Source organism: Tenrec ecaudatus, chromosome 1 (assembly GCF_050624435.1).
Source record: "Tenrec ecaudatus isolate mTenEca1 chromosome 1, mTenEca1.hap1, whole genome shotgun sequence".
In the NCBI taxonomy this organism is placed as follows: Eukaryota; Metazoa; Chordata; class Mammalia; order Afrosoricida; family Tenrecidae; genus Tenrec; species Tenrec ecaudatus.
In genome coordinates, this window is record NC_134530.1 from 234,447,181 (window position 1) to 234,472,409 (window position 25,229).

Consider the following 25,229-nt stretch of genomic DNA (forward strand, 5'->3'; position numbering starts at 1 on the left):
ACTGGCCAGCTGGTGTTCTAGAAACTCTTTCCCCTGGACTAGTTGACGCCGTCACCCCAGGCTGTGCGGAGCCTCCTGCCCACCACCGCTGCTGTCAGGAAGAAAGCGGTTGCTGCTTCCGCTCCCGCAGCACTCGGCAGCGAGGGCAAGGGAAACACCTGAGCCTTCCCAGGTTACGGAATGAAAAGATGGAGTAACGGCCCTGGTGACATGCTGTGGGTTAGGCGTCGGGCTGCTAACTGCAAGATTGGTGGTTCCAACCCACCAGCAGCTCCATGGGAGAAAGAAGAGGCTGGCTGCCATTATAAAGCTGCACAATCTCAGAAACCCTAAATAGTCAGAGTCGACTTCACGGCAAATTCAAACAACCAGCCCCACTGCCACCGAGTCAAAATTGCTCTTTAGCAAATCAAAGCTCTGACTCTTTGGCCCTCTCAGGTGTTCACCAGCTACATTGACCTCCTGTATCCAACCGAAGATAGGAACGACCGGTTAAGAGATTCCTATTTCTTCACCTGTGAGTGCCAGGAGTGCACCACCAAAGACAAGGTGAGTGCTGCTGCCCCGGCGGAGGCCCACTCGGAACCCCCCCCCCCCCAACCCGGCATATGCTTTCTGCAGAATGAGCGCCCCTCGTCTGCCACAGCGTGTCCCCTGAAGATGTGGCCGACTCTTTAAGGCAGCCCTGCTCGACAGCCAGGTGGAATCGTTAGACCAGGTGTTCGTGAAAACCTGCTCCTGGTAGCTGGGGAGAACGTATCCATTTCACCTTGTAAATAAGGGCGGGTTCTGTTGAAGAGCTGGTTCTTGAAATGAATGCTGAGACGGGGAGGGAGAGAGAGAGACATGTTCTAGGCCAGGGGTCCTCAAACTTTTTAAACGGGGTCAGTTCACTGTCCCTCAGACCCATTGGAGGGCCGGACTATGGTGTAAAAAAATGTGAACAAACCCCTATGCACACTGCACATATCTTATTTTGAAGTAAAAAAACAAATGGGGCAAAAACACCCGACGGGGCCGGATTGATGTCCGTGGCGGGCCGCATGTGGCCCGCGGTTCACCAGAGTATGTGGACTTATTCCTTGGCTTTATCTAAATTCTTAGGACTGTCATTCCTGAGGAGTCTCTTCTCAATGACTTGTAGATGCGTGAACAGACATACCTGCTCAGAGCAAGCACATTCTAGATTGTCTAGGGAGCCCTGGTGGTATCATGGTTACACATTGGGCTACTCACTGCAAGGTCAGCACTTCAAACCCCATCAGCTGCTCCTTGGAGAGACAAGGCTTTGCCCACTCGTGAAGAGTCACAGGCCTGGAAGCACGTAGGACAGTGCGACTGTGCTGTAGGGTCACCGTGAGTGAGCCCTGATAGTGCAGTGGTTATGCCCGCAGCTGCTAGCCCAGAGGTGGACAGGGGGAACTGTCCCGCTGCACTGCGCGAGGAACACGTGGCAGTCTGCCTCCCTCAAGATTGCCCACTGCCCTGGAGTCCGTTCGACTCCTAGGGGCCCTGCATAGGGTTCCCCAGGCTAACTGCTTCAGGAAGCGGACAGCTTCATCCTTCTTCCCGGAGTGACTGAGGGTTTGAACTGCGGACCTTACTCGGCACCTAGCCCAAGGCACCGCCACGGCTCCTTTCCCTGAAGGCTGTGGCCTGGAAACCCAGTGGGGCTCTTCGCCTCAGCCCGGTCCTGCCAGCGTGCATCGACCCTGCGGCAGTAGGTTTAGGGTTAGGTAATTCGTGTTTCTGTCTTTTAACCCTGCTAGCCGATTTCCTCCTGTTTGTGCTTTTTTTGTACCCCTGGAAGAGCAAGCCCGCCCCCCTTACACGAAATTGCGTAGTGTTTGAGAGGTGTCTCCACCCGTGGCTTCCCCTTAGGTAACTGTACACCTTGCCTTTTGGCTGTTTTGCTCAGGATGAGGCCAAGGTGGAAATCCGGAAGCTGACTGACCCCCCGAAGGCGGAAACCATCCGAGACATGGTCAAGTACGCCCGCAACGTCATTGAGGAGTTCCGCAGGGCCAAGCACTACAAATATATCCTTCACCGCCATGCCCGACAGCTGAGCGCCACACCCTGAGAGGGTGGGGAGTCTGGGAAAGGGCTCAGGAGAGAGGTGGTCTTGAAATTGTGGATTTTGAAGGAAAGAGGGTCTCCTGGTAAACATGGGAAGGTTCAGTGACCACCCGGTAAGATGGTGCCAACCATAAGCAGTGTTGAAGTTTGTTTTGTTTTTTACAGTTTTATTGGCGTAGAATGCACCTATTATGCAATGCAGTAGTTTGGTTTTATTAAGAAGAGTTGTACCAATTCCCACAGTCAATCTTAGAACATTCTCTTCTTTCCTGCAGTCATCGTGATTAACTCCACCTCCCCCCAACCTTCCCTGCCATCCCTCCAAGAAACCCAGTCACTCTCTAGAGACTCCCGCAGCCTGGATTTCATAAGATGATATTTCTGTTTGACTGGTTTGGGCAAGGGCTCAGCCTCATTGCAGAGATTCATTCTCTAAGACTAAAGAACTCGGTCCTCCCAGCCCATTACCTAGGGCTCGTTTCACTCGGGGCAGTGCCGAGTGCGCCCATGTACATAACACGCTCAGCTAGTGCTCACGGGGACACTTGAGGGAGGGTGTGGTCCTCGGGTGGCAGCTAAGGCCACAGGCTCACAGTTGTCAGCCTACTGTCCCAGTTTCCGGGCTCTGCTACTGGTTTGCTGAATACCAAGAGCTGGGCTGTTACTCCCTGTACTGGAGCCCTGGTGGACAGCAGTCAAGCTTCAGTCGCTAACACGAGGCTGTCGGCTTGAAGCCACCCCGCCTCTCCCTTGGAGAAAGGCCTCGGCTCTGCTCCATCGAGAGTAGATTGTGGAAGAGCTTAAGGGACATACTCTGTACTCAATCCCCTGTGGTCCCCTGCGCGTTGAAAATATACATGATGGTCCCTGGAAGCCCCTACCACCACCATGTTACAGCATTTTCTTGAGAATTGACAAGGAATTAGATTTGTACCCCGGAGTAGAACTAGAGGCCATTGATTTGAGGAAGGCCCAGTGTTCCTCTGCATAAGAAAGCTCTTCTCCCCGTGAGGCCCCACTTTAAAATGCCCCATATCTAGCGCTCCAGCGTCTGCCGTCAGCAAAGATTTGGATTCGTGTAGAAGCTTTTGAGGGTCTCTGGTTCTGAGCCCTACGCTTTTCATCCGGCCGTGTTCTCTGCGGTCACTCTGCTTGCTGTTTTGTGTTGCGTTTGAGGTCTTGAGATTCTAGTTTGTTTCTTCAAGAAAAATGTCATTTCTTTCACTCTCGCCTGGTTTTCTACAACTTACTTTTGGGGGTGGGGGTGTGTGCCGGTGGCAATCCAGCGGCCCCCAAGGGCCCCTTGAGCCCAGCCTTGGGGAGTGAGTCTCCCTGCCAGTTTTGCCAGGCCTGTGGTTTCCTTGACGCCACAGCACCCCCTAGTGAGCTGCTGGAGATCTGCGAGCTCAGCCAGGAGAAGATGAGCTCCGTGTTTGAAGACAGTAACGTGTACATGCTGCACATGATGTACCAGGCCATGGGCGTCTGCCTGTACATGCAGGACTGGGAAGGAGCCTTGCGATATGGACAAAAAATCATTAAGCCCTACAGGTGACTGCCTGGCTTTTCTGATGGCCCTGGGAAGGAATGGTGCAGAGTCTCAGCCTCTGCCTGCACCGTGCTGGAGCAGGCCTGGAAGGGCCATCTCTTCTCAGCGTTCACTCTGGAAGGCTGGGCCTAGGACACCGCTCCGCCTGGCCAGGCTCGAATGTGCACCATCTTCGGGAGACCCTGAGGGAGGCAGGTTGAGGTGTTGCAAAAGGTGGAGGGGATGTGTGGCCCTTCCTGAGCCAGCACTAGAGCAGTCAGGGCAGTATTTAAAGTCCCCCCACCCTATTAAGTTATGTGGCACTTACTGATCACTTGGTGACCTCGAAACCCCTGCTTTTCCATAACCACCACACCACCAGGCTCCTCTCAGAAGGGAAGGTTTTGGCATTTTCCCCAACCACATCCATTTCCAAGAGCAGGTTTCAGGAGGCAGCTTCTCCTTGGGCTCCCCCTGCTGGCTACTGGGAGCAATGGGGGCGATAAGTGGAGGGCGCTGACTCCCAGAGACAAACCTGCAAGCACCCTCTTGCTTTTCCAAGTGGCAGCCCGGTTCACGGAGGGTGGCCAGCCTACATGAACAGCAGGTGGGATGTGCTGCCGTAAGGGCTCCCTTGGATTGAAGAAGAAAAAGACAGTTGGATTATTAACTTGGCCTGGTAGCAGATGGTAGCCGTGTTCCTATCCGAGATGGTTATGCCATACAGGAAGTTACGGCCGTGCCTTCTGGTCTTCTGACCGGTCACTTCAGGGCTGGGCTCGGGTGGGGGTGCTCCCAGTCACAGGCACTGTTATGTGCTTTTATGTCACACACTTAGGGGCTCTGCCTCTGACCAAGGGGATTGGACCCAGGCCTTGAGGCTGGACATCTGTGTGTTCCCCAAGCACTGCGGGCATTTCTCAGTCAGCAGCCTTCAGAGTCCCTTCAGGCCCTAAGTCTGGGACTGTATGGTTTGTCCGCACCCCCCACCCCCACCCCATTGCTCTCAGTAGCCAGCAGGGGGAGCCCAAGGGGAAGCTGCCTCCTGAAACCTGCTCTTGGAAGTGGATGTAGTTGGGGAAAATGCCAAAACCTTCCCTTCAGTGAGGAGCCTGGCGGCGTAGTGGCTATGCATTGAGCTACTAACTGGAAGGACAGCAGTTTGAAACCAGCCACTCCTCAGGATTAAGAGGGGACTTTGTACTCCCGTCAAAGAGTTGCTATCCCAGAAACCCCCAGGGTCCGTTCCACCCTGTTCATTTGGGGTGGAGGTGGGGGGTGGGGACTAGGAGTGGAATTGATTCAATGGCAGAGATTTAGTCCCTTCCTTGGGGGCTAGTGAGGAAGCCCTCTGGCCTCTTGCAGACTTTTCCCAGTGAGGTGGAGAGGAAAGTAGGGGTGGACCCCTCAGCCTGGTGGTGGTCCCTCTGCAGGGCCTTGGCCTGGCAGATGACCCCCTCCGGCCCCCGGTTCTCCCCGGGCAGCACAGGTGCCTTCTGCCCAGGAATGCAGGTAGAAGCTCTCTCCGGAACAAGCTTTCAGGATAGGGAGTAGAACAGATTTGCCTGTAAGTAAGCACCCCGTCTCACACAGTCTCCACAACCCACAAGGGCAGCTCTAGCTGCCCTGGGGAGTCACACAGTCGCCATCAGCTACACACACACACACAACACTCAGCAGTGAGCTGCCTCCTGGACTGTGTTTCGGGGGAATGGCCACTGTTAACAGCACCTGCTGATTGAGTGCCCTCTGCCTGGCGACCAGAGCCCTGGCGGCACCATGGCTGGTTACAAGTCGGGCCGCTAGCCACCAGGCCAGCAGTGTGGAAGCACCAGTCGCTCGGCGGGCCAAAGACGGGCTTCCCGCCCTGCCTCTAAAGAGTGACAGCCTTGGACCGTCTCAAGGACAGTTCTCCCCGCCCTGCAGGGCCCCTCACAGTCAGTTTTATGGGGGCGTTGGCCTGACACAGAGCAAGCATCTCTAGAAGGCACAACGTTTTCTCTGACTTCTCGAGTTCTGACAGGCCAAATGGCTCTGCTCAGGAGGGGCATTTCATTTCAAAGATGCTCTCTTGATTGCCGGCCTTCGGGCACCCCAGCATGCAGAAATCCGGGCCTGGATTCAGCATTGTGCTTACGTCACTTGTGGAGAGGATGTCTCTGGGGGTCTTCCTGCGGATTTTCAGAAACACCCAGACCACACAAACCAAAGCACGTGCCCCCAAAGGGTCGCCAGCTGCGTGCCATCCACTCTCGCCCCCTGGGTGCCTGACCCGGTGAGAGGTCTCCTGGCTGCTGGAGAGCTCAGCCCTGGGCCCACCCCGTTGCTCAGGCGACCGTTCTCCTTTGTTTCCCTCCAGTAAGCACTACCCTTTGTACTCCCTCAACGTGGCCTCCATGTGGCTGAAGCTTGGCAGACTGTACCTGGGCCTGGAGCACAAGGCCGCCGGAGAGAAAGCCCTGAGGAAGGTGGGTCTTCCGGCCTGTGGGGAGGGTCTCCGGGTGTGGCCCAGCTCCTCAGGGACATCCCTTGGTGCCTACACCCATTGCGAATGAATGACTGCCTCCACGGCCACCGCTTCTGACCCACCACCGCCCCCCCTCCCCCCCAGGAGTGGAAGGGGCTAGACTAGGGAGGGAAGGAGCCGGCGCTGTCAGCACTTCCTGTGAGGGAAGCAGCTGGGAGGTGCTGGCCAGAGGGCGCTGTCACCTCCTTCAGGGGGAGGCTATGACTTGGGGCACAGCCCTCAGTGGGGGTCTTCTCCATTTGTCTGCCCCAGGGGACCTTGTGGTAAAATCCAAGGGGTTAGATAGAGATCATTGCGAAGTAGAGCCCACAGTGAGGTCACCATTTTTCTTTGAACTCTCCCAAGCCTAATGAGATTTTCCTGATGAGGAAGCCCAGCCAAGGGTGGGTGGTGGAGCCTTAATTCAACCTCTGGGGGTCTTCTTGAGTCCAGAGCACCAGCTCCTTCCCCTTGTGCTGGGGGTGCGACGTCTGGGGGACCCCAGAGCCCGGGCGGCCTGTGGCCCGGGGCTGCCAGAGGGGCTCGGGGAGGGTGGAAGTGAACAGTCTAAGCATCATCCTTGGGGAAAGTTGTGTTCCTATGCAGATAAGGGCATGTTGGGCACCATGTGGCCAGGACTCGGTCTGCAGGCTTCGTCCTCCAGACGCCTGTCTGGGATGCAGGGAGTGCGGCTCCGTGTTCCAGAAGGCAGGGTCGGGTGCCCAGCCAGGCTCCCACGATGGGTTAAGCCTGAAGTGTTCAGTTTTTAAATCACAAGATGACATAGTGAGGCCGAAGAAAAAATTTAGGTCCTGTTCCCAGCCTGTCCTTGTCTCTTTGGAACCGTGAAGAGCTGGTGGGTGGTGCCTTTAACCAGGTGATTCCTGAAGGCCAACCCTGTTACTTGGCCTGCCCCCTCCTGGCCTGAGATTCAAGACGGGACTAGTGTACACTAGAAAGGAAGCCTGCTTCCCAGGCCCTCAGACATTCCATGTTTGAGAGAAGTGATCCCATTTGATACGTGCATTTCTGTGTCACCCACCATCCCAAACGCTTTTTGAGGATCAGTGCCCCCGGGGCGTGTGTCCTATTCCTGTTTTACAAGTGAGGAAAGTGGGGGGCCCAGAGAGGCAACTGGCAGCGATGGAGCCACAGTAAACACCACCTATGCTGCCTGCCTCGCGGTGAAGAAGCCCTGGGGGGCGCCAATGGCACAAGGGGTCGGCGCTTGGCTCCTCTCTGACAGGTCAACGGTTCAAACCTCCCGGCCGTCCTGAGGGAGGGAAATCCTGGCGATCCGCTCCCGTAACAGTTCCAGCCCAGGAAACCCTACGAGAGCAGTGCTCCCGTGTCCTGTGGGGTCAGTCAACTTCGATAGCCGACAGCAAGGGCCTGAAGCAGCCTTAGTGAACCCAGCCTTTGTAGCTCTTCAGAATGAAGCTGCGTCTGTGCTGAAGTGTTCTGCAACGAGGAGAGGAAGGCGTGCACCCTCTGACAGGGTTAAGCTGTCTCCCAGCACCTCCGTCTCTGCTCCGGCCACTGCCAGCATGTGCGCTCGGTTCTGTGCTGGCCAGGCAGTGGAGACCGGCTCACTGGCTGCCGGCCACACGAGTCCTCTTTTCAAAAGCCAGCCTGTGTAGGAGATCATGGGCTCCTTTCTTTCTTCAAAGACAGTTTTATTGGCACTTCGGCCACGTATCATTCAATTCAGTAGTTCAGTCATGTAAACATTTGTTGCACAATCTTTACCACAATCAATTTTATAACAATTTCTTCTTCCTTGTGCCCTTTTGTTATTCTTATAATTTATTTTTATATCAATTTTGACAAAAATATACACAAGAAAACGTTCTCCAGGTTAACAACTTGTACATACATAATTCAGTGCCATTGACGATACTTTCTGTGCTGTACCACCATTACTGACAGCCCTCTCCAAATTATCCCATCACCAAGAGAAACTGCACCTGAGCAAAACTTCCTCCTCCATCCATGGCAGCCATCGGCCAAGTTCGGTTTTTTTGCGTGTAGTTTTCTTAGTATGCACACACCATACACTTTCATAGTAAAACCACTTTTCTAAAGAGTTGTAGCCATCATCATAATCAGTTCTTTTTAAATCATTTTTGTGGTGTCTTAACAGCTCCTAATACCATCCATCCATCCATCCATCCATCCATCCATCCATCCATCCATCCATCCATCCATCGTGTCAAGCACATTTGTACATTTGTTGCCATCGTCGTTTTCAAAAGATATTCTTTCTACTTGAGCCCTTGGCACCAGCTGGAGACCATGCGTTCTATTAGCGAGTTTGCGCACATCCTGGGCCTTAACAAACGAGGTCTCCCTTGCATCAGTGTCGCCTGGGATAGATGGGAAGCCCTTGGTTCTGATCCCTTCTCTCTCTGCCCTAGGCCATCGCCATCATGGAGGTAGCTCACGGCAAAGATCACCCGTACATTTCTGAGATCAAACAGGAAATCGAAAGTCACTGAAGCTATGCGGCAGCCCAGTTTCTATTTGAATCCCAGTACAGAAGCCTGAAAACAAACGTTTGAAATCTTACACATCCCTCCAGAATGTAAATGCTACCTGCACTTCTGCCTTTCTCATTGCTTTCTTGGAGGTGGGTCTTAAACTTCAACTTCAGAAACAAGTTCCTTTTTGAATGCTGCCCGACCCCCAGGTCTATGGCATGATTTCATGTACAATATTCTGCACAGGCTGCGTTGACAAAGTGCAATCCTTTTTCCCCTTCATGCCTGTTGTTTGGAGTAGATGGACGTTTTTTAAATGCCACCTTTCCCCCTCCATGCTTGTTGGTATGTGTCTCAACAAACCTCAGTGGTGCAGGGAATAAAAAAAACAGAACTCGCAGTGTTTCCTCCTTTCTGGGGGAGGGGAGGATCTCCGAGGTGCTCCTACTGTGGAAGTGGCACTTGGGTACACCCCAGTGGCCCCAGGTGGCCCCTCAGCATGGATGGGGCCCAAGGCCTCTACAGGTACAGCCCTGGGGGAGGAAAATGGGATGGGGGGGTGTAAGAAAGAAAAAGTAGGCAGGTACCTTGTAAAGCTCATGGAAAATGGGAACAAAAAGATGGTCCACGTACTTTTTGCAGTCCTTCGTATGTATCGGTGGCAGGGAACCACGGAGTGTGGGGAGCACGTGGCTGTTGATTCCCTGGGGAGGGGAAGGCCTTGTATCCATGAACTGCAGAAAAGCGCTTGAAGGGACTTTTGCTTTCCGGACTGTTTTTGTTTTTCAACCCGTCGAAAAGCATGCTTTCCCTTGTGGGTTCTCAGAATTGTTCTGAGCAGCGGTCTTCCTTGTTTGAAGAGTCTCCAGGGTAAGCTTGAGAAAGCAACGACAACAAAAAAATTTCTTTTCCTTCCCACGTCTCATGTTGTGGAGCAAACATTGATCTCCACTGGCACTCTGCGGGGCGGCCACGTGGACGGAGAAGGGGCTTTGTTACCATCGCAGAGAAGACTGGCTCCCCAGTACTAGGACACTTCTTTTTTGGGGGGGCTCATATAACTCTTCTCACAATCCATACGTACATCAATTGTGTAAACCACATTTGTACATTCATTGCCCTCATCATTCTCAAAACATTTGCTCTCCATGTAAGCCCCTGGCATCAGCTCATTTTTTCCCCTCCCTCCGCCTCCCTCACGAACCCTTGATAATTTATAAATTATTATTTTTGTCATATCTTGCCCTGTCCAACATCTCCCATCACCCACTTTTCTGTTGTTCACCCCCCAGGGCAGAGGTCACATGTAGATCCTTGTCATCTGTTTCCCCTTTCCAACCCAGCCTCCCTCTACCCTCCCAGTATCGCCACCCACACCACTGGTCCTGAAGGGATCATCTGCCCTGGAATCCCTGTGTTTCCAGTTCCTATCTGTACCAGTGTGCCTCCTCTGGTCTAGTCAGATTTGTAAGGTAGAATTCGGATCTTGATAGTGGGGGAGAAGGAAGCATCTAGGAACTAGAGGAAAGTTAGATGTTTCATCATTGCTACATCGTACCCTGACTGGCTCGTCTCCTCCCCGAAACTCTTCTGAAAGGGGATGTCCAGTGGCTTGTAAATGGGCTTTGGGTCACCATTCTGCACCCCCCCCATTCACTATGGCATGATTTTTTGTTCTGATGATGCCTGATACCTGATCCTTTTGACATCTCGTGGTCGCACAGGCTGGTGTGCTTCTTCCATGTAGGTTTTGTTGCTTCTGAGCTAGATGGCCGCTTGCTTACCTTCAAGTCTTTAAGACCCCAGATGCTATATCTTTTGATAGCCAGGCATCATCAGCTTTCTTCACCACATTTGCTTATTCACCTGCTTTGTCTTCAGCGTTTTTTTGTTTTTTTGGGGGGAAGGTCAGCACCACAGAATGGCAATTTAATAGAAGAAAGTTTCTTGCATTGAGGGAGTACTTGAGTGGAGGCCCAATGTCCTGCTACCTTAATACTAAACCTATAAATATAGGCACACATCTATTTCCTCATCCTCATAAATATATCTGCATATGTACATGTCTTTATCTAGACTTCTGTAAATGCCCTTTTCCTCCCAGCTCTTTCCTCTATTTCCTTTGACTTTCCTTTTGTCCCACTAGCATGCTCAGTCTTCATTTGGGTTTTAGTAATTCCTCCTGGTTGTATTACCCTTGATCATGCCCTACCAGGCCTCCCACACCCTCCTCACCACCGATTTGGATTACTTGTTCTCTTGCCCTGGGTTTGTTAACACCACTACTTTTCCCCCCACCACCCCCTCTCCCATGCTCCCCCAGAACTGTGGGTCCCACTGTTGTCTCCTCCAGATTATTCATCCAGTCTAGGACACTTCTTGCAGGAAAGTGTCTTGGAGTCAGAAAGGAACTCCCCTACTGGTTAGTAATTAAAGCCTGTTGGGTTTGCACTTGAATTATCTTGTGATCTTGCACTTGAACTGTTCCAATCTGGAAACGGCTGGAGCATACCTCATGCCTCTCACACACCATTAACTGTGAGCCCTTTGACCCCATGGCAGGGGGTGGGGGTGTCCTGGTGACACGTCACCAATCACTGTGGTATGTGAAGTACTCACAGGCTTGTTAGTGTGGGTTTCAAAAATGCTGACTTCCCTCTTCCTGCGTGGCCAAGCCTACAATACGCCCAGCTCATCATTTCCATAGATCTCATCAAGCTATAAAGGTCTTGCTTGCTTAGAGTAGGTGCAAATCTTGTTTGAATGTGCATGTGCAACTTCACTGACCTCTGCAGTTACATAAATGTTGGAGGGGCTCTGCTGTGGTAGCGGGCTACTCGTTGGATCAGTGGTTCAAACCCACCTGCTCCTGCAGGAGAGAGATGAGGCAATTTGCACCGATGAATGTGTACCCTGAGCCGTGGGCTCTTGGACTCTGCCCCGGAGGGTTGATAGGAGTTGGAAAGGACCCACTCCATAGGTGCCCGATGAGGGGTAGTCCGCTGCCACCCAGAGTGCAGCCTGGGACCCCAGGGGGCCGTTCCACCCTGTCCTACAGGGCCGCTCGCCTGCAGGATCCTGAGTCAGACTGGACTTGGTGTCAGTGGGCTTTTTCAGTTCCTCTGTAGAGATTTGAAAACAGGCCGAATGACAGTGACACACTGTAGCCCGCTCTGACAGTTTGGGTGTCTGTTGCGCACCTGCAGGTGGGCCTCACTCGTTTAAAAGGCACTGAAGGCCTAACCCATCCCACCACCCTCCTGTTGGTGCTCTCCCCCATTTCTGCTGCTATTCCACACAGTACCCTAATGGACACACTTAAATCACGCTACTAGAATGTAAAATTATATTGGGAAATTCTTAAGATAATTGTTGGTTGTTGAAAATATACCCAGTAAACCATGCGGCAATTCATGTCTCCCAGTGCCATTTTGTGATACTAATTATATTCATCTAGCTTTTGACCATTCAACCCTTCTCACGTACCTGTAAGTTGTCCTCCCCATTAACATGAATCCACTGCCCCTACGAGTCAGAATCAGCTTGATGGCTGGGAGTTTGGGTTTTAAGGTAGCTCTCTAATGTTCTGAGCTGCTGTTCCCAGTTTTGGAGCCCTGCTGGTATGGTTCTAAGTTGGGAGGCTAACTGCAAGATCAACAGTTTGAACCCACCCAACTGTTCCAAGGGAGAAAGGTGGATCTTTGTACTCCTGGAAGGTTACCGTCTCTGAAGCTCCCAGGCAGTTCTACCTTGTCCTGTAGGGCCACTGCGAGTCAGAATCAACTGGACGGCCCTGAGTTGGGGTTTGTTGTTGTCGAATTGATCCTGTACAGAGAGTTCTTAAGAGAGCATAGTGCTCAAAGTCGAGCTATTTTAACCGTGAAGATACACTATCGCCCGGATGTAAGGAGACTTCAGGGATACTACTTGCACTTTAAAGATGGTCCCAGGGCGATCCTTTCAGGAGTCCATCTAGCCTTCCTGACACGAGGACAAGGGGGGACGTTTTTGTCTGTCAAGGGCCATTTGGATTTTTCTCACATTCTCGGGCCCGGCTGGTCAAACATGTAATTACCTCACCCCTCACGCGGTGGCGGGAGCAGCTTCTCTTTGGCGAGACGTGATGTGAACTGGTAGTCAGGATTTCCGGGGCCTTTCAAGATCCCCAGGCGAGTCTTAGATAACTTGAAATGTTGTTCTGCATTACCCTTTCCCCGCCCTCCAATTGACTAGGCTTCTTCTGTGGAATCTTCCGTCAAAACGCTCAGCAATGGCCCCAGTGGCGGTTGACCACACATTCCATGTAGATCTCCAGTTCTGACTCTGGTCCAGTGGCCTTGAATGACCGCTTGTCAGCGTCGACGCCCCTGGGCACCGAGCAAGAGCCGGGAGGCAGAGCCACACCACACAGATAGCAGGAGGTGTGTATGCGGCCCATTGGTAAGCTTTTCAAGGTAAAATGTCAGAATCAAATAATAGGAACTTTTATTTGCATCGAGTACCAATAGGAGGTGATAGTACTCATTTTTCCCTGTAATGTTTTTCATTGTTTGTCTTTCTGAGGTGCATTATTTTATTTTCAATGCATTCATCTCTGAAGCTAGGCACTTTTTCATATACTTAGAAGTTATTCTATATCCTTTATGGCTTGGTAGGTCTGGTAATTTGCCTAATTTGCCATTTGTCCGTGTGTGGAGTAATTTTTTCCTGAAGATTATAATCTGCCGCCCTGAGTGTTGGGTATTGGCGTTGTTTTGAGAGTGCCTTCCCGGACTGCCCTGCACTTCCCCTTTCAGGCTATGTGTTGCAAAGGCAGGTTGTTTCCATCTGTCAATGAAGAAGAAACGACTTTAAATTATTATCTAACTGGAAGTTGTTTAATGGTGAAAGATCCAGTTAGATCCTTAATAAAGTTTAATTCTCAAAAACTCTAGCCACTTGCACCAGCATCATTTATTGAATAATTGCTTTCCGCCCTCTGATTGGAAATGCTACTGCCACTGTCCCCCAGGACTCAGCTCTACTCCTACCCCGTCTCGCTCATTGATGGGTCCGCACCAGCTGAGCCTTTCCAAAAGAGGCTACCTTTGTGGTGGACGGGGTTCCTGCTTGGCTTTTGCCGCTCTGTGACGAGCTCTCTTTCCACTGGGTGGAGGGGTCAGGCAAGTCTGGTGAGTGGCTGGAGCTTGTCATTAAAAAGAATACGATGGAGAAGTCGGCCTGGTTCATCCTGTGTGACGTCACTGCCCAGTGGTGGTGCACATGTACATGCCTCCTTGTTGCTCTGACTTTATGTGTAGCTTTCGCTTTGCCTTTCTGGATCTTATATATATATTTTTCTTCTTTCCTTCTTTTTCTTTCTTTCATCTGGTAGTATTTTTACTAGTGGTTGCCATTTTGTCTCTAAGAGGAAACGTTCATTTTTTTTCCACTCAGCAGTTGAAGAAAATAAACTTCTTTATTCATCCATGAAAGATAGTTAAGTGTACCTATTCTTCCCCACCCTGCCCAGCGTGTCACTGCTGTCACCGGCATATAGTAACTATCTATTTTTTTTAAGACATCTTTCAGGAATGACCATTTTCCTTTGCTGCTGCCGCGTTCTGGAGTGACCTTCAGTATTCTCGTTCTCACGATGGGAAACTGGTGGGGGCCTCTAGCAGGTGAAAGACCAGTTAGAGCCAGCTCGGGGGCAGTGACTGAGGCGTAGCAATTAATATGGCTCTCCTAACTCTGGCTTCTTGGGTGATGGATTCTGAGTCTGGATTTGGTACTTGTGGCTGTGGTCCCATTTTGGAGGGAATTCTGTTATAGGATCAAGGTGGGGTTAAGTCTGGGCATTAGCAGAACCAAGTCATAGCCCGGGTTCTTGGGGGCATCCTTCAGTCTAGTAGAGGGTGGGGTTTAAGCTACGATCCTTCCTATTCCCTGGAGGTATGGTTGGCTGAGACACATCACACTTCCATCAAAGTCATTTCTCAGTGTGTAGGGCCATCCGTGACCCCGGAAAAGCACAGGACCATTTGGAAGAGCATGTCTAAGCTCTCTGTGAGGAAGGTGGAGTCCCGAGATCAGATGCACTGGGGACTGGCGCAGAGCTCAGAGCAGCAGTGCTGGCACGGAGGTGCCTCATATGGCCTGAGACGATGGAACTGTGGGACAGAGTGATAGGCATGCTGGCTTCCAGGACCATGTATGTGGCTGAGAGCCTGAGAACTGGAGAGAGACTAAGCTGCTGGCCGAGACGAGCTATTGCTGTGCACCAGTGACTGCTGCCTTAACTGTTTTGCAGAGCCTGACTTGTTGTAACCTGTTAATTTTCTTAATACACTTTTAATCATGAGGATTGCAAGTTGTGTGTGGCCATTGCAGCAAATCACCAAACCCAGCATAGGAGAGCACCACGTGGTCAGTGTCAGCATAGGGTAAGGGATGGGGAGGCATCTGACCCCTGCCACGTGGCAATAGGAAAGCCAGGGGAGACCAGATATGTCTACCTCGATTGCAGTTGGCTACAGTGATAACAACCAAACCAAACCCACTGTCACCGAGTCCATTCTAAATCAGCACCCCCAGACCCACCACTGCTCTGGAGTCCAAATGAGAGTGACCGTCTCCAGGGTTTCTGAAGCTGTACATCTTCACAGGACAGCCCAGCCTCATCTGTCTCCCCTGGGACAGCTGATAGGTAAACCCCACGCCTGCCAAGGTGGTGCTGTCGGGCCAGTTAGACTGCTAACAGGTCTGCACCCAAATCCTCCAGCCACTCCTTGGAGAAAGCGGCACTGCTTGTTCCCCAGTGTCACTGAGTTGTAATCAGCTCAGTTACAGTGGGTTTGGTTTTTGGTTCGGCCAAGTTCCTTCTGACTCACAGCAACCCCCTAGGGGAGAAGAACTGCCCTTAGTGTTTCTGAGATGAGCCCTTACACAGGGGCAGGGAGCCTCACCTTTCTCTGTTGAGCGGCTGGTAGGTTTAAACCACAGACCTTCTTGTGAGCCTCCCTCTGGCATGCTTTGAGGGCTGTGGTCATTTCCGGGAGCTGTTCCTTCTCCACGGCACCCAGGAAAGGGTCCACCCTCGTGAAGAGGGCCCTTGTAGGTGTGCATGGACGACTGAAAATCATGGTGCTGGGCAGCTACCTCCAAACCTAGTGAGTTCAGCCGTTATTAAACGTTGAAAGACAAAAGCAAATACTCCGTGTTTTCTACAGCAGCCGGGGGCCTGGCCTTTTCTAAGTTTGTGTGGGATCTTTCATCAGTGACAGTCTTGGGATGGATGCGATGACCTTGGAGCTTTAGAAGGGATGGGAGGTATGTGACCGATTCCTACAGATCTGTCATGCCATTTGCCTAGTGATCAACTCTTCGGATTTCTGAACCATATGATTTTGGAACTTTCAAGCTAAATATCTTAAAGTGTGATCAAGTTCTACAGGATTGAAAAGTCTATAGATATAGACGGGGGAAAAAAAGAGGAAGCCATTTTTCCAGGCATTTGGTTCATAAAAATGCTCACACCTCCGATCTAGAAGTGAAGTCAATTCCGTGGTTCAGTTTTTAGTTAAAGCTGCCCTACAAGGGTAAAAATGCTGTGGAAGCAGCTTAGAATAATCAGCCTTTGAGATGAAAGGGGGCAGCATTGAGCCCAGGCCAACAGAAGGGTGAGGAGAGGAGGTGGGATGGCAGCAGGAGATGTGGGAGTGAGTGAAGTGTTGGTCCACTGTGGGGATTGCAGTCCACGAGGTGAAACACAATGTGTGTAAAGTGTTGAGTAGAACAGTAATCTACTTTGTACAGTCACCCAGTACACACACACACACACACACACACACACACACACACACACCCCCCTAAAAACCCGTGCTTAAACATGCTTCAATTAAACGACAAAAGAGCCAACTGTTTTCTTTGAAAAAAAAAGTTTATTGCATATGGAAATAATAGATATCTTTTAAAAAAAGGTTAGAATAAAGATCTCACATTTGTGAAGGCACATGTGAAACATTTTACAGCAATAACAAAGGCAGTGTAACATAAGACGATACGCAAGAAGACCAACATCTAAATAAGACTTTTAAAAAAAGATAAACAGTGCAAAAAATACTGTCAAAAGTCAGCCTTATACACCTGGTAATTATGTATAAAGCTGGCGAGCATAAGCTTATTTACTGATAAAATAGCACATAGACTAGCATGCGTAGTTAAGTGTAAGGCTTTTTAATATTAAATTGATAAGGAGTTACATGAAACTATAGTTGCCATGGTATTGATCAAAATCAGTCCCCCAACTTAGGGAATGTCATTAGCTTGTCTGTCCCTCCCCTACTGGACAGCTGTAGCGTGGTGAGGGACCTGGTTTCCATTTTTCAGGGTAACAAGCGACACCCATGGGAAGGGAAAGTGTTCTCAGGATCCCAAGTCCCATGCGGGTGGAATGCATTTTGTACAGCAACATGCATGGTGATTAAACCCACTAGTGTGCCCACACAGCCCCCCGGATCCCAGGGCCACTGCAATAGGATCTTTCAGGGACTGCTGACAGATGGTGGCCTTTTGTGGGCTAACCCAAGAACCTTCAGAACAAACTGCCTTCCAAGTAGGGGACTTTGCTGTACATCAAAGTGAAAACCAACATGTCAAATATTTTGAATTTTACCAAGAGTCACGACATTTTATGAAGCAGACCAACAAAAGCACGAGAACATTGAATTAGGTACAGCTCAGCCACACGGTCCAGTGACAAACTAGATTAGCCTGTTACTTGATGGAACCCACGTTACAGAGGTTATACGTATAATAGTCATCTGCATGTGTAAACTTCATCTCACTGACGAGTCCTTAAGCAGGTTGGTTGGGCACTGACGGCTGGAGGACGCAGGCAGGGCACATCATCTCTGTTGAAGGGGAAACTAACTTCTGAAATGATCACGTCACTGGGTCCTTAACAGGTTCCACATGATGGCAAGAAAATCGAATTGCAAAGAAACTACACAATGTTCAATTTGAGGCGGGTAAGGAAAAGAAAGCTTGCAATTGGAGTCTTTGGTTCTATGCTGAAGGCAAGCATGAGCTGTCCCCGCACCTGGGGGGTGGGCCCGGAGAAGGCCAGCGCTGCCGCTCCGAGCCGCCACTGCTTCCTGAAGTGGCATGAGAGGTGGGGCCCAATCGAACCTCCCCATTCGCCCCGTCGTCGGGCGATGGGCCTCGTCCACGCTCCTTCTGTGGAAACGCACAGCCGTGGAAACCCCACAGGGCGCGTCCACACAGTCTTACAGGGTGGCTTGGAGTTGGGACTGATACTTGGGCCATGGGTTAGCAAACAGGGTAACCTACAGATTGATCGGACAGCTGAGAACAGACTGTGCCATGTGGCCACGTCTTCAGGGAGTAGAGGGCTTCTCTTTCCTCACAGGGGGCCAGTTTTCTGGAAGCAAGCAGGACGCAAGCAGGGTTCATTAGGAAGGAGTCAGAAACTAGCGAGCCTATGACCACACATCCGCCACCGCCTCTGTGATCCTGTGCAGGTTCCCCTCATGTCTTAACGAGGGCCCAAAGGATTCCTCTAACGAGCTAACAGCCACCTTCGGGCCACTGGCAGTGCTGAGCAACCGACAGGACCGAAGGTGGGGGGGTGGGGGAGGGCGGTTCTTCCTGGTTGCTGTTTCCTAACTTTAAATTCATCCTGGCTGCCTCCATGAGCCAACTCCTATTTTCAAATCAAAGTACGATGTTGTCATCTCAGGTGTGGGGCAGTTTCAGACAGTGACTCTCTCAGCATGTCACATTTTGGAAGGGTGACAGAAGGGTCCAGGAAAGTAAAAGGGTACCACCGAGAGTTGGTGCTGAGAACACGTTTTCAGTAAAAGGCCGGCATGGTCCTGGGTGCAGGAGGAGCGCTTAGAAGATGGTGACCTCACCAGATCGCCCACCCTCATGTCCTTCCGGGACCTGAGCCCTGATCGACATTGCTGGGCACAAAGGGGGGGGGGGATGCGCTCTGCACATGCCGGTGATGGCAGGGGAGGAATCCTGTCATGCGCTGAGACTGCTCATAGGGCTGCCAGGAAAGGAAGAGCCACCGGTGGCCAGTGAGGGGACCAGCGAACTCTGGTGACCTACACATCAAGCCCCTGGCATCATTGGGTCTGTCTCCACAGGTGAGGGAGGAGAGCCCATTGTAGCGGTAAGTGTGGGCTTGCCAAGAGAAGCCAACCCACAGCTCCCGTCAGTGGCGTGACTGAAAGCGGGGTGGGGCATCCCAGACATTCCTGAGGGGAGCCAAGAGAATCGATGTACTTTCTGACGACAACTTCAGGGCTGATCTGAACGCCCCCCACCTTCTGCCAGCTCTTCTCCAGGAGAGCTTACAACCCTTTCTGGAAAGGTGGGCCTGGGCGGCCCCACCTGTGACAGAGGCCCTTCCTAACACATCCCTCGTAAAGGGATGTCCCTGAGTTTATTTTTAAGACGCAGGGCTGACCGAGGATCTGATGCACATCCTCCTCATTTACTGCACCAAACAATGAGTGGCCCAGGCGCCTGAGGCCAGGCGCCCTGACACTGGATTTTCCAGGGGACGTTTTCGTTGGGGGTGAAGACCTCGCCTTGGGAAGAAGATGCAGCTATTAGGCTTGAAAAGAGAAGAAGGAATGAATGAAGCTGCGGGCAGGGGAGGTGACGGCTACATGAGCATGGGACAGGCCCCTAAGTAACGGGCACCCCCCACCCCACCCCCGCTCCCACAAGAAGGCCTCTTGCCCTTCAACACTTCAGTAGATAAAACATTTTGGGGTGACGATGAAAACCATTCTGCCACCACGTTTGGAGGTCAAAGGCAGTGAGTGCCAAACACTGTCACAACTCGGAGCACTGCGGCGTAGCGAGCTACACACTGAACCACCAGTTTGCTCCAGGACAAAGAGGAGGCTTTCTACTGCCCAGTTACAGTCTCAGAAACCCACCCGGGCAGTTCTACCCGGCCTGACAGGGTCACTAGGAGTTGGAATCAACTCAATGGCAGTGAAGTTGAGGTTAGAGAAGCCAACCAGGTTGACACGTGAAGAGCCGTGGGGCAGTGGAAAAAATGTGTCCGGTACCCACGGACAACTTGGGTTTCTGTTTGGAAGCAGCACCGGATGATTTGGTACTTTGCTCGCCCGAGAGAAATGGCAGCGTGACGGCTGCCGGATACAAACCAGTCACTCAAACACGGGGCAGCAGGAAAACCTTTGGTAAAACACAAGGGTGCAGACTTCTCACACAGGGCTGTCCTAAGAACTGGAAACACAGGGAATCCAGGACAGATGAACCCCTCAGGACCAGTAGTGAGTGGTGATACCAGGAGGGTGAAGGGAAGGTGGGGGAGAAAGGGGGAACTGATTACAAGGGTCTACATATAACCTCCTCCCTGGGGGACGGACAACAGAAAAGTGGGTGAAGGGAGACATTGGACAGTGTAAGGCATGACAAAGTAATTTATAAATTATCAAGGGGGAAGGGGAAAAGGAAGCTAATTCCAAGGGCTCAAGTAGAAAGCAAATGTCTTGAGAATGATGATGGCAACAATTGTACAAATGTGCTTGACAATGGATGGTTTATGATGAGTTGTATAAGCCCCCAATAAAATGATTTTTAAAAAAGAAAGGGCTGTCCTAAGAACCCAACGCTGACTGTTCGGTGCTTCTGGCTGGTGATTTCTTTCTCTAGGACCGTCCCAATAAAGTGCTGACACTGAGGAGGGGCGAAGGAATGCTTTAACCACCACTTGGGCCTGACCCAATTGGCACCATCTCAGCCCCATGCCTTTGCTCTCCCAAAGCACCCCAAGAACCACACCGTTTCCCAGCAGCCACGCTGTCGTGGGAGAGGCATCAGAAGGCATCTTCAGGGCCCATACATTATGTTCCCTAACCGCTGGGCTGAGGGGTGACAGAAAAACCTCACTCAGATTTTACCCCACAAAAGGGTGGCAGCTGGCAACCCCACAACGACCTGGCTGATAGGCCAGACTGTCAGAAGCAACAGTGAATAACCCTGGGCCTTGGGAGATGGCTTATTCACCAGTTAACCAGCGGTCACGGTGTGACAGCAGCCGGCTCACAGGTAGCCAGCCATGCTCACCAGCACCAGCCTGGACACATGGCGTCCCCAAGAGGAAATGGAGGTGTATGAGGTCTGGTATGGACAGGCCCTGGGCGCCGTGTGACGCAGTACCCAGAGCCCTTCCGTTTGAGCCTGGTGGACCTGCCGAGGCATGGCAGGGTAGGAGACGCTTGTCCTCAAGTCCAAGCCCAGTAGGGGGTGGGAGGTGGGGAAGGGGTGCACAAAGATGAAAGGTGCCCGGATAAGGCAGCCAGGCAAGATGGGAGAAGGTCTTTTGGCTGACGGAGCTGCAAATCAACTTAGGTTCATCTTGAAGTTGGGGGGTGGGAGGTAACGTAAAGGGGATTGCAGTCTTTGTGCACTCGGCAACCTCACGAGACCCAGGAAGAAACAAACTATAATGAGCCTGCGTATGGGTGAATTCTTATTGTAAATAAAATAAGATTCAAATGGACATTTCATTTGGGGCAACCTAAAATTGGCTGGAAATGATCCCAAAGATGGCTGGCTGGGTAAAGTCACTCACCTAGTGTCCCTGCTTGGGTTTGTGAACCAGGGTCTCTGAGTTCTGGGTAAGCCAGTGGCTGGTAACCACAGATGCCTTCCTGCAGAGCCCACAAAGACACTCCCGAAGCTGGTGGAGAAGGGAGGGGCCCCAGGTCACTTGGGCAAGCGATGGCAGTTTACAATTCTCAACCTAGGATCACAGCGACTGCAGATGCCACAATGTCTTCATGCAACCTTGTCAGAGCAGATTGCTCCCTCCCAAGAGCCCATGTGCAGATGTCCGCTCCTCCCGGCATCTACTGTCCCCTCCGACCATGTCACTCAGTGCACTCTCCCCATGTTGACAGAAAGCAAACCACACTGGCATACCTCACAAATGCAGGGGCCCTCCCTTTTGGCCCATCCACATAAGCAGCCACGTGTGTAGACCAATGCTACCACATACAGACGCTACTGCCACGATACTTTCTCAAAGTGGGAGGGTGTCCCCAGAACCCAGTGACCCCCAATAAGGCTTGGCAGGACTTGTTCAGCCTCACCAGCAGTCTTAGCTCCTCCTCCTCAGTAGGAGGAAGGCCTAGAGCTGGGCTCCCACGCCCCAGGGGCTGCAGTGGAGCAGGATGAAGGACGTCGGTCAGGGAGAGGAGGCGAGAGAGAACATGGCTCAGTGAAGAAATTCCAAATCCAGCAGCTGAGAGGTTTAGATGGCCTTGTCATGAGGTGGATTTTTCTTCTCCCCCGTCCCCGACTTCCATTTTTAATTTTCTCCCTTCAAGTCCAAACTGCAGCAATTGCATCGGACAGCTCCAGCTTCAGACTTGATACATCATCAGGAAATCATTCCAAAAGCTCTAACTAGATAACTAATGTAACACACTTTGCTTCAAGGTTTATTCCTTGGCTGGCTTCCCAGCTAGAAAGCATCTCTGGGCAATTATTATGCAGATGCCGGGAGCGGACTCTCAATGGCTGCGCTGATTTAATGGGAGCAAGGTTGGCATCGCCTGCGATGTGAACAAGAGTACAAAAGTGTGCTCAAGAGTCAAAAGCATTTGTCTTTCTAAAACTGAAATACGGATGTAGAAGATAGCAGACTAACTTGGGAATGTTCTCCTTTGGGTTTAAATGCAAATGTCAGTTGGAAAATTGGCTGTTAAACCCACTCCTTCCCCGCATTTGGCGTATTAGCAGATATTCACATGGCCCAAGGTGGGGAGTGGACAGGTTTCCAGGAAGCCTGTACGATGGCTTCGGAGACACCAGATCTCCGTGCTGCCCAGGGCGCACGTGAACAGTGAGCACGTTGGGGCCCTGGGAGATGAAAGGACTGCTGGTGGGGTGTCGGAGACAACTCCATCCACACCGTACATCAGGGACTGCAGAGCAGAGGACCCCAAGGATAGTGGCCCTTTAAGTAAGGAGACAAAACCTCTTCGTCTGAGGAGGATCCTAGGTCTGTGCTTCTCACAGGGCGATTGAGTCCGTCCCACTGAAAAGAAGCACTACACGAATAGTTCTTTCCTGAACACACCGAGAATTCCAGGATCTGCAAAGCTCAGTTGAAAGTATACTTCCTGACCGGTCTTCCCATCTTGGAGCAAGAAGGGAAGCTCTCCAGTCCCCGGGTACTCAGACTCTCAATTCAGTACCGCCACCGTGACACCTGGCCAGAGGTGCAGCTCTGCTGATTGAAAGCATTGATTTATACTCCAAAGCCGCTCTCCGAGAACCTGCGCGTGTGCCCCCCCCCCTCCCATCTGCTGTTGTGTGGAGACAGAAGCCGCACAGGCATGCTCTTTGCGGTCATCGTTCCAGCTCAGGGAAAAAAGACAACCAAGGAAGAAGGCCTGGGAAGCATCAGGTCCAGAACAGCCACGATGCACAGACAGATACTCAAGGAAAACCAGACAACAGAGAGGAGCCTTCCCCCAGAATCCCAGCCAGGGGGGAAATATGTACAGCAGGATTCTTCAGGAATTAAAAGGGAAGAGACGGGTGAGATGGGGCAGAGGTCATCCCACCTTGGACCCCAGAGGGAGTCGCACGGAGAAACATGGAGAGAAGGACTAGCTAAGGACCCCCAGGGGGACAAACAGCCCCTGGTTCTCCACGTGGGCCACGGTCTGGACTGGAGGGTGTGAGCAGGGCCTGTCTGCTCTCCTGGGCCAAGGCTGTGGGCTCCGACTCGGTATGGCTCCTGGCCAGAAAGCCCAGCGCTCAGCTCCCCAGACTGTTCCCTTTACAACCTTTCCAAGGGCTGATGGAAACCCGGAATGCACCCAGTGCCCCCCCTTCAGGCACGGGGCCAGCACAAACAGTATTAACATAAGAACAACGAGCAAGGCTCTGCCTGATGCCTTTCTCTTCCCACTCTGGTCCGTTATCCCTCTCAATCAGGCAGGAGGCCTAAATGAACAGATGGCCTGGCCCAGGGCCTCCAGGCCACCGGGCTGGGCCCACAGAGTGAGCAGGAAGCAGCAGCAGAGGCCCAGGACATAGCTCCCGGCAGGCAAATGTAGACTTTAAGAGCCCAAGATGATGGGTGGTCGGGAAAGACCGGGCACAGAGCTGCCCGTTTAGCCCAGAAGATGGAGGTTAGGTACTATGCTGCAGGGGAGCAGCTCCCCTGGCGGCTCCTGCCTTCCACTCAAGCTTGGAGGCAATAGAGCGAGACGGAGGAAGGCGAGGGCCGAAAGGACGGAGAGAGGAAGTCGAGTAGCCTCAGCGAAGGGTCTTGACCCCTCACATTTTGAATTTGTATCTCAAGATGCATTCTTTTTCTTGCCATCGTGGATTTGTGTACAAGCGATTCCGCTGGTGGATTTCAAGGTTGGTTACAAATCCCTCTGTAACTTCACTAGAGACAAGCACCCTGCTGCCTGCCCGGCCGTTCAGTCATCCCTGCTGCCGTGTTACGATGCAGATCAGTCACCACGTGGTTCAAAGGGAAAGATTAATACACTGTGAAGGCTGCATTACAATGACCACGAACATTATCCAAAAGGGAGGGGGGGAGAGAAAAATAAATTATCTCATATAAAATAATACAGGCGTCTGTCTGGGAAGAACCGCAGCCGCCGCTGGGGACAGCCTGTGGCCGACCTGCTGCCAGCCACCTGCACCCTGCTGGTGAGCAGAGGTTGTCTAGGGAGGGAGGGCCTACCCAGCGGCGAGACGGCGCGGAGTTCCTTCTGGCAGGTGCCGGGTGCCGGGGACTAAATGAGCCGCGAGCTCTGGAGGAACTGGAGGAGGACTTGGTAGACAAACGTGTACTGGGCGATGGTCTGGATCATAAACATCCGTTGCTCCCGGAGGAGCCTCAGCATCATGGGCACTTCCACTTTCTGCAAGAGGAGAGAGAAGGCAGGTCAGTCCGTTGTCCAGACTCTCGGCCCGGGTCCAGTTCCAGATGACGCAGAGGGCTCTGTACCTTGAGGTTTGATCAGAGTTCATTTCCAGCAACTGGAGCTTCGGCTGGCCCCTAGTGGGCCTTTGTCTACATCACACCTCCAACACTAGCAGTCTCATAATACGTTGCCTAGAGCCGTCGATAATGAAATTCTATCATGTTTGTGGAGCATTGCTGCGTGTTGGGCGCTACCACTACATGGAAGAGGCTGACAAGAGGACACACGTTCGCTAGGCAGAGGCAGACTTTTTATGCTCATCAGAGGCTGCTCAGGGGCAATGGGGAGGGTACTGCCGACACGTTTCTTTGAGAGCCAATGACATACTTTTGAAAATAACGTAGTGGTGTTAGATAAGGTGGTGAGTACAGTTAATGCCGCTGAATTTTACACTCGAAAATGGTTGAAATGGCACACTTTCTGTCCTGTAACACCGAGCTGGCTCCTCTGCTGCACCCACATGGTTCTTTTCAGAGAGAGGCCAGATGCCGGTGTGCCGAGAGCCCAGGCTTCTGGAGCTGAACATCCCCGCGCGGCTGCCTCCTAGCGATGGGACAAGGAATACTACACTTCCGACCCCTGGGCGCCCGGTGCTGTCTGCACAAGAGCAATCCCATAGG

At 51.9% G+C, this 25,229-nt stretch overlaps 2 protein-coding genes across 4 annotated transcripts in view; one reads left to right on the plus strand and one right to left on the minus strand.

Moving 5' to 3' along the window:
- The window catches only part of SMYD2 (SET and MYND domain containing 2), a 58,162-nt gene extending 49,169 nt beyond the window's left edge, over positions 1-8,993 (plus strand). For both annotated transcript variants that reach the window (XM_075530301.1, XM_075530311.1), the window contains 5 exons: positions 439-549; positions 1,919-2,039; positions 3,456-3,630; positions 5,967-6,075; positions 8,531-8,993. In XM_075530301.1, the coding sequence (XP_075386416.1) occupies positions 439-549; positions 1,919-2,039; positions 3,456-3,630; positions 5,967-6,075; positions 8,531-8,611 (597 nt within the window). In that variant the 3' untranslated portion in view covers positions 8,612-8,993. The remainder of the gene's footprint in view (positions 1-438; positions 550-1,918; positions 2,040-3,455; positions 3,631-5,966; positions 6,076-8,530) is intronic.
- A 7,512-nt stretch (positions 8,994-16,505) lies between these two features.
- The window catches only part of PTPN14 (protein tyrosine phosphatase non-receptor type 14), a 228,532-nt gene continuing 219,808 nt past the window's right edge, over positions 16,506-25,229 (minus strand). Inside the window, exon 20 of one of the 2 annotated variants that reach the window (XM_075530321.1) lies at positions 16,506-24,546. In XM_075530321.1, coding sequence (XP_075386436.1) covers positions 24,418-24,546 — 129 coding nt within the window. In that variant the 3' untranslated portion in view covers positions 16,506-24,417. The remainder of the gene's footprint in view (positions 24,547-25,229) is intronic. The other variant, XM_075530331.1, reaches the window with a different exon arrangement.